General features: G+C 37.2%; 1 protein-coding gene across 1 annotated transcript; it reads right to left on the reverse strand.

Moving 5' to 3' along the window:
- Positions 1-254: 254 nt before the first annotated feature.
- On the reverse strand, positions 255-2,105 carry LOC131655079 (probable WRKY transcription factor 17). The gene is made up of 3 exons (XM_058924980.1): positions 1,376-2,105; positions 751-876; positions 255-632 (listed from the first exon to the last, which is right to left on the reverse strand). The coding sequence occupies exons 1-3, from the start codon at positions 2,008-2,010 to the stop codon at positions 434-436; spliced, it is 960 nt and encodes a 319-aa protein (XP_058780963.1). The 5' UTR covers positions 2,011-2,105; the 3' UTR covers positions 255-433.
- Positions 2,106-9,245: the final 7,140 nt, after the last annotated feature.

Raw genomic sequence — 9,245 nt, forward strand, 5'->3', positions numbered from 1 at the left:
GATGATAAATTGAAATAGTGAGAAGACAGATAAAATGATAGTTAAGAAATTGTAGCAAATTGAAACGTGAGAACTTTTGATTGAAGTAGAATGAATTCATTGAAAGATTAGCTTTTTACTAAGCAACTAGTATGATTTTTATTTTTATTTTTGAAAATATGAATTAGTGAGGGGATATTATACTCTTGAAATGAATCTTTGTTTACATTTTCTGAAACCAATGAAAATAACAAAAAAAATTATTTTCAAAAATTTTAAAAATAGATAATTCCAAACTAGCATTTCACGTGCTAAAGTGCTAGCAATAGTACTAATATTTTTCAAAAAAAATAAATAGTAATAATATGATTTAGTCAGACAAAATTTACATTGCAACCCTGATTCCCATTTAAGTTTCTAATTGTTCCTACTAAAAAAATCCAATATTCCATTTCTAATTCCCACCTAACGTTGACTCAAACACCACCAAACCCATGCTCCCGGAACCGGAAATATTCTCCTGCATCGCAGTATGAATCTCATGCCGATGCTCCTCCTCATACGTTACAATCAGCATCGTTGGATCATCCATCGCCCTCTCCACCTTTTTCCTCGCTGGACACTCTTTCACTGTACTGCATCTATAATACCCCCTGAAAAAAACAAATCAACATCAATAAACACACCTTTGACCAAAGTCAACAAAAATCAACGTCAATAAACACGCCTTTGTCCATAGTCAAAACAAATCAACGGCCACAAATCACCCACCTTGGATACGCTGATCCCTTTATCGGCTTCTGACCATACTTCCTCCACGAATATTCATCCGCCGGTATATCCGCTATCCTCGAACTCACCGCCGGTACCCTCACCGTTCTCTTCATCCGATTTTTCCTGAAAAAAACAAAATCAAAACCTTATCATTCACCGTAATTGCTAACATGCACCAGGTGTTACGTTACATTACATTACATTCACTAGTCATTATTACTAGTACTAGTCAAAACTGAAAAGCAATAAGAATAACTAAACGACAAATGAAAATGTGAAACGACAGAGAGTGGGGTCAGGTTCTGTTTGGGAAATTTGATTTTTCCTAGTTTTTTATGAGACAGAATTTCCAAAAATTCGTCTGTTGACAAACGCAGCGCATAACAAAGAAACTCATCTTGTCGTTGTCGTGGTCGCTGTCACGCGTGCCGTGACCAATAACAATTTTACTATTATTAATAATAACTTTAACTTCACTACTACCAAAACTCGTTGACTATTAACAAAGATTCGTTACTTCACCCACCACGAGACCGAGTCAATTACTATTCTGACTCAGTAATTAATTAAATAAATCGAATTTTATTAGAGAAGCTACTATAATCAATTAGTTAAAGTTTACCTTTTCTTGATGCAGTGGCACTTATTAGAACCGGAGCGTTTGCCGGAGACGTTATCGGAGTGCTCGTGGTGGCAATTGTTCTTCAATGATGTAGATGAAAGAGGAGGTTTTGCGGCGGAGATGGTGTTGAGGAAGAGAGATGAACCTTGTTTACCGTTAGAAACACTGCCGTCGCCGGTGATGTCACCGGTGATAGCGGAGGACAAGAATGAGGAGTTAGAGGAAACACTGAAGGCTTCTTTATGGAATTCTAGATCTAAGGATTTAGGGTTAGATCGGAAAACGTTCGGTTTAGTGAAATCGAGAGTTAAAGAATGGTTCTGGGGAGGTTGAGGAGGTTGAACTTGAAGTGGTGGTGTGGAGGTGGAGGGAGTGGGAGTGGGAGTTGGAGTGAGGTTTTGTGGTGGTTGAGGGAGGGGTGCACGACGGAAGCGGGCGCGGCCGGTACGGTTGAGTAAGTTGGAGAGTTTTTTGAAGTTTGTTACGGTGGTGTTTGTGAGATCGGAGTTTAGATGAGAAGGTTTATGAGAGAGAAAATCGACGAAGTTGTTGAGTGAGTTTATGCTATCTGAAGCGGTTTCTAGAATTGCTTTCTTTTCATCTTTGTTTGGGAATTCCATCAATTCAAACTCCATTTTTTTTTTCTATATGGAGAAAAGTTAGGGTTAGAAATCAAAATGAAATGGAAGGAGAAAAATTAGAGAGAAAACTGAGAATGGTTAGATTGGTTATATATGAGAGAGAAGTTTGGTTGTTAGTCAAAGACTTTTTTAATTTAATTATGTTCTGTTTTGATCGGAGGGTTGAAATTTGTTTGAATATTTGTGAACGGTTAGTGATAGGAGTGATTGTGCGTGTTGAACGTTGAAGTGGGACCTGACTTCCTCGGGTTTAAATTTCTTAGCGTTGAATTTCAATAAAGAATCGCTATCTAGAAAATCAATTGCGAGATTGTCAAAAGAAGAAAATAATTCAATTATGAGTAATTATTAGACACGCGTGAATTTATGTTTGTTGGATTTTTTTTAAAGATTTACGACTTTTAATTTATACAACATTTGAAAATGATTTTTTTGGTATTGACTTTTCTATTTACGGATTTATTTGTTATTCTTTTTACTTAAAAAAATAGACAAAATAAAGGGGTCGTGTTATGGCGAAAATGAAAGGGCTTCCAGAATACAATGCTAGCAGGTTGCATTTCATTTTAAAAGAATATAAGAAAGTCATGTTATTGAAAGCCTAAAGAAATTATATAAGGATTATAAATAATTCCGCTACACAAAGGATTCTGAATAATTCGATCAAAAAATGGATTTTGAATAATTCTTTCTGAATTTAAGATTTGTGTCAAGATTGTTGATCAAGTGGTTGAAATCATATCAAAAAATAATATGGTGTATCTTAGCCAGGTATTCCGCTTTCATTTCTTGTGTTTCGGAAGATTTTTTATAAGCAACAATATTATATTAGAAAAAATCAAGTATAAGGGGTACTCGAACCCTCAACAGTCAAGAAAACTATTCACCCCTTCTGACACAATCGAGAAAGTGTACCAATCGTAGTAACTACAAAAGTTAAAATTATTACAATCCAACCTCATCCATTTCCAAGACAAAATAATGGAAGAGAAACACTGGTAGAAGCTAAATATACCCTCTTTAAATAATATAGAATTACGCATTAACCAAATGTTCTAATTAGTGGCTAACCAAATTATCCCAATAGAATTTCTAACAAAGATATTCTTCACCTGTTTAATAGCTAACAAAACAGAAAGAGATCCATGAAAATCATGAATAACCTGATTACCCATCTTCTTCTTTACCGCCTCCCAAATTCGATTAGAATAAACATAATTATCAAAAAGATAAACACTATCTTCCGCCTCCTGAAAGTAAAGCACACAGCAAGAATGACTAATATCGTTAAGAATCTTGTGTTTGATAAGCTATTGTCTAGTCGGTAACCTATCGAGGATCAATCTCCATCCAAAAACATGAATTTTAGATGGAACCTTCAACTTCCACATAGAAGGCAACAAGCTTTTTACCTCTTCTGACACTCCCAAACTAATACAATTCATCTTCTCATAACAAGAATTAACTGTAAAGACTTCACCACCATTATCCAACCATTCAAACTCGTCATCACCAAACATCGAAGGCTCGAAATCTTGCAACAGTAACCGAATTTCGACCTCATGTTGTGTTGCTGCATAATTCGTGGTAGCATCAAAATAAACCTGCTTCCAACACCATACGCCATCATCCCACCAGCACGCGTTAGCAACGCTCCTGAACTTATCAATTGCTTCCACATAAGCTTCTGGAAACACGTCTTTAAGCGATTGATTGCCAAGCCAAAGATTATGCCAAAAGGAGATTCCTGAACCAATCTTAAACCTGCATAAAATATTAATAGTAAAAACATTCTAGACAACACCATTTTTGACTTCCACTTTCATCAAGTCCATCCACCAAATAGAATCACATTTACGAACAACACAACCTCCTTCACTCATCAACTTCAAGGCCTGATTATGGTATCTATGGCGAAGAATACCACTCTAAATCGCATCATTTTCAATTAAGATCCGCCATTTCCATTTGCTAAGCAGAGCCGCATTGAAAAACTCAAGGTTCTTAATACCAATACCTCCCTCCTCCTTAAGCTTACAAATCTTTTCCCAGCTGACCCAATGCACGGTCTTCTTCGTATCTGAACCTCCCCACAAGAAATTAGTTTGGATCCTTCTTATTTATTTCAGAACACTAATAGTAGCTTTATAAAAAGATAAAGAGAAATTTAGAATTGAGTTGAACACTGAGTAGATCAAGATTACCTTTCCCCTTATGGGCAGAATTTTATTGTTCCAAGCAGCCAATCTCTTAGCAATGTTATTAACCACATCCTTCCATATATGAGATTTCCTCGGACTGCCGCAAATTCTAACACCCAGGAATTTGAAAGGAACAATATCAATACAACAAGAAAGATAGGAAGTTCTCGTGTATAAACTCTTCTCCCTCAAATTAGTACCATAAATCTTACTCTTAAAGATGTTAACTTTTAGCCCCAATACCATTTCGAAACCTCTCAGTATAAACTCTTCTCCCTCAAATTAATACCATAAATCTTACTCTTAAAGATGTTAACTTTTAGCCCCGATACCATTTCGAAACCTCTCAGTACAACTTTCAAACCATATAAGTTCTCCATCCTCCCATCTCCCAAAATAACAGTGTCGTCCGCAAACTGAAGCATATCAAACAAAATATCATCATTAATACGAAAACCAAAATTTTCTCCCACATCCACTTCCTTGTTCATAAGACCAGACACCCCCTCCATAGTTATCACAAAAAGAAAAGGCGGTAAGGGATCACCTTGACACAATCCCCTTTCAACACAAAAATCCTTTGTAGCGCTCCCATTCACTAAAATCAACATTGAGTTGCTAAACATGCACGCCTCCATCCATTTTTTCCACTTAGAACGAAACCCTATCTTGTCTAAACAAAATCTCAAGTAATTCCAACTCAACGAATCGTATGCTTTCTCATAATCAACCTTCAACACCATACCAAATCAAGATTCTCTATATGCCAAATCAAGATTCTCGTTGACCACCAAAACCCCATCTAAAATATTTTTGCCTCGAACGAAGGATGATTGTGTAACCGAGATCAATTTTCCAATAAATTCCTTCAATCTTGCTACCAATAATTTTGCCATGATTTTATACTTACAGCCTACCAAACAAATAAGCCTATATTCCGTGAGCAATTGTGGATTGGGGATCTTAGGAATCCGTATAAGAAACGATGTGGTACAAACTTTCGTAAGCTTAGCCCTGACTTGGAAATCATTCACAAATAATAAAATATCTTCCATAACAAGATCCCAACTCTTCTTCAAAATTTCAATAGAAAATCTGTTCGGACCTGTACTCTTATATCCATCACAACTCCAGACCGCTTCCTTGATTTCCCCCTCACTGAAATAATTTTCCAGAATCCTATTATCATCCCCTGTCAATCGTTGAAATGTTACACCTTCAGGCTCAGGTCTAAACAGGCAAATTTCTTTGAAGAAACCTACAAAAGGGCTCATAACCGCCTCCTTAAATTCTAAAACACCTTCCACCTTTCCACGAGGAGTATCCAAAATAAAAAAGTGATTCCTCCTAAATATGTCCTTAACAGAATTATGGAAGAACCTAGTATTTTGATCCCCTTATGCCAACCACAGTTGTCTCGACTTTTTTCTCAAGAGGCTTTCCTTCATATTCAAATTTTCCCACATAACTTCTACCTCCTTGGCTCTTTCTTTAACTAAATTAGTACCAAACCCTCCTTGCAGAACAACCAGTAAAGCATCACACTCATTCACCTCTTTAGGCGCCTTGTCAACATTAAGATCGATCCACCCAAAAACCACCTTGTTCCACCACTTCAGCTTATTCTTCAGCAACTTCAACTTCTCTTTGAATCTGAAGTTACCTCTCCCCACCACCTTAATCAACTTCCATTGTTCCTCAACAAACTTACCAAATTTTTTATGCTTAATCCAACAATTATTTGAAATATATATTTTTTAAATATAGAGAAATTTTTAACATTTTTTGAAAAAAAGATTTTGTTTAGAATGATAAAATAATGTTTATCACTAATGTATTTTTACTTTTTGAAAAGCTTCAACAACAAAAATTATATTTAAACATTTTGTCTAAGCCCTCCAAAACCCTCCTTTAATACAAATTTTGAGTTCCCCCAAATTATGGGGGTTTTGGTGTTATGAAGAAAATCAAACCCTCCAAACTAAAATCTTTATATTCTTTTTCTCCAATCCTTCCTATTTTTCAAAGCCCCCTCCCTCCAAACTCCCAAACATAACCTAAAGGTTTGGGCTCCCAATCCTTGACACACTGTTTCAACCAGATGGGGCAGTGATCTTAAATATCCTGATTTCCCACCCATTGCCCCAAAACCTTCCAGCTAATGACGATGTTCTCCGTAAGTAAAAACCTGTCAAGTCTGCTTATGGCACTACCTGCATCGTTAAACCAAGTGAATTTCCCCTACACAAGGAACTTCAATCAACTCCATATCCTCTATAAGGAATTTGAAATCCTTGCACTTATTGTTTATGTTTCTTGATTTTATCCTGATACGCTCCTCCTTCTTACAAACAGCGTTAAGGTCACCCCCTAAACACCACTCATCATCTTCTAAACTTCCTTTTAAAATTCAACAACTTATTCCACATACTCGTCCTTCGAATAGATTAGCAAGAGGCATAAATGTTGACAAGGTTATAGGTTTTATCTTTCCAATCAACATTAACTCCCACAAACCCTTCTCCCTTGAAAGCTAAATTTTAGAGTCAGAAGATTTTCTTCCACAAGATCACCATACTTCATGTTGTTCCCTTCGCCCCCTGCTTGTCCATTCGACCTCCTTATTACCCCATAATTCTGCCACTACTAAACTACCCAACGACTGCAATTTAGTTTCTTGAATAAAATAAACATCAAAATTACCTAACTGGATGCTATAACTAATTCTCTTCCTCTTTACTATGCTTCCACCTCCTTTAATGTTGAGAGAAAAAATATTCATGAGGATAGATGATTTGACGTCTCCTTTCTGGACTTGCCTTTTTTTATCTCTAGATTCCATCAATTTAATAGATATAATCGAATCCAACTTATCTTTCGAACTAGTAATCCCAAATTTGGAAATTTTTTCCAAACAATCCTCCCCATCTCAGACTCCATGTATTCCCCGAATCTTCAATTACATTGATTGAAATCAGACCATGCTGTTGAGTCACAACACAACACAGTTCTACTTGAAAATTTCTCCTCGCATAAATTCAAACTCTTGTTATCAATATCCCTAAGAAAATTGTATTCAACGCGGCGCTCCTCATTCTCCATCATCGGCATGCACTTCCTCAGAGCGTTCCTCAGACACAGGGTAGAGCCTCCGCTTAAACCTTTTATGGGTTGGAGAATGGCAAAATAAGAGGATCAGGCCACTTCAAGGTTATGAATGTCCTTCAATAATTTAGAGTTCTTTTTCCTGGGCCTCTTTTTCTTAATCTTCAAGCAGGTTTCGTTAAAACTAATCGGGCCATCACCCACAAAGTTAACCAACTCAGACCCACCTAAACGACCCACTAATTCCTCCCCCACGTGGTGCCCCTCGACAAAAACAAACCTCTACTCTCAGTAGAAACCTTAGGTGTATTCGAACATGAAACCAGTGCCACACAATCACTAGACTCCATAACCCTTAAACACATATCAGCGTTGACCTTCCCTAAAGCAATAAGGTCCGAACATACCATTTTCTCTGCAAAAAGGCGATTTAACAACTTTAAGGAACAATCCAACATACTGTTCTCCTTCCCAAAAACGACTAGCTCCATATCCTCCTTGATCTTTTATTCTGTACCATCAACAACAACCTTACTACCTTGAAACTCATCAACATTAGCCGCTTCCTCGATAACTTCTCCATATTCTATTTTTAACTCCTTCAAACCTATATCAACATCACCTTCCTTCTCCCTCCTATCTGGACAGAATCCTAACCACCAAAGCCACTCTCCTTATCACTGACAGAATGAGGCTTACTACTTCTAGATCCATGTTGTTCTCTTAGGGTCCACGTCTTTTGGTTTCCATCTTTTAACTTCTTTAAACCATCGTTCTAACTAATTCTCAGCCTCATCGACCAAAACCTGCAATTATCCATCTACCTGCTCCTTAAGCAGACAGAAGTTAGCCCCCAATTGAGTCACCTTGACGTTGAAATAACCTTCGGCATGTAAAATATCTTGCATTCTGTACGATAATCCCGAGATACCCACCACTTTGGTGAATGCCTTATGAAACCTAACAAGCTCCTCCTCCGTCAGATTAAACTTCAAATGAACTTGTGGTTGCTTCCTCACATCTTCAAGAGAGTCGGGAACTTTGTTTCAATGTATAACCTCAGCATATGATCTATTGTTTCTGAAACCATAAAAAATCTTCTTGTCTACTTGAGCATTATGTAGAACTTGCTCATTATTTTCGACTTTCCTCCTACTGTCCTCCATCTGCAATTCCCCAGCCTCTTTCCCATGAAACCTTAGAATATTCGCAAACAATTTTCTCCTCGCAATGAATGTGATATCCAATCGAGTTGCTAACACCCTCACCTCACTGACATCAAAGAAATAGACGAACCCTTTTTTATTTCCATGTTTATCCCTTTTCGAAGGGATAAAGACTTCATCAATGCCCCCTAACTCCTTTAGGGCCCCATATAAATCTTTGGCTCTCAGATTTTCATATGATTCACCTTCACCTTTGTCCAGCCATCCTTCTCCTTAGCCTTCATCAACTACTTGAAAGAATGACTTAAGTGGTTTTTCTTTTCTTCGTCAGAGGCGTTAACGTCATTGATTGTGAAGGTTTTGTAATTTTTTGTGCTTTTTACTAAGGTTATGAAGCTAGTAAATTCTAGTAAAAACATTACTCCCTCGTGGATTAAGTTGGTTTTAGTAAGAGCATGTGGGCATGGTTTAAAGGAGCGGTGATGCTCTCATAAGAGGAGGAGGTGACCACTATAAAGGTGGGAGAGGAGAGCCACTATGAAGGTTGGAGGAGGCCACCAAACCCTAAAGGGTTAGGGGAGAAATTTCTAGAGAGAAGGGAGAGCATTTCTCTCTAGGATTACTCCTCTATTCATCAGCCCAAAGTTAGTTTTATAGCATTTCAGGTCTTTAAGATAAGTTTTTCATGGAAAATTTTGATGTTGTAAGCGTCATTGCCTGTACTAGTTCGAACTCGATAATTGAGGGAAATCTTCCT

The sequence above is a fragment of the Vicia villosa genome, linkage group LG3 (genome assembly GCF_029867415.1).
Source record: "Vicia villosa cultivar HV-30 ecotype Madison, WI linkage group LG3, Vvil1.0, whole genome shotgun sequence".
NCBI classification, from domain to species: Eukaryota; Viridiplantae; Streptophyta; class Magnoliopsida; order Fabales; family Fabaceae; genus Vicia; species Vicia villosa.

Bases quoted from the DNA above. Each gene is read 5' to 3' on its own strand.
- LOC131655079 (XM_058924980.1), bottom strand. From the start codon at position 2,010: ATGGAGTTTGAATTGATGGAATTCCCAAACAAAGATGAAAAGAAAGCA. The intron at 877-1,375 runs GTAAACTTTAAC...TGTTTTTTTCAG, and splicing joins TGCCACTGCATCAAGAAAAG to GAAAAATCGGATGAAGAGAA. The intron at 633-750 runs GTGGGTGATTTG...TGTTTTTTTCAG, and splicing joins AAGGGATCAGCGTATCCAAG to GGGGTATTATAGATGCAGTA.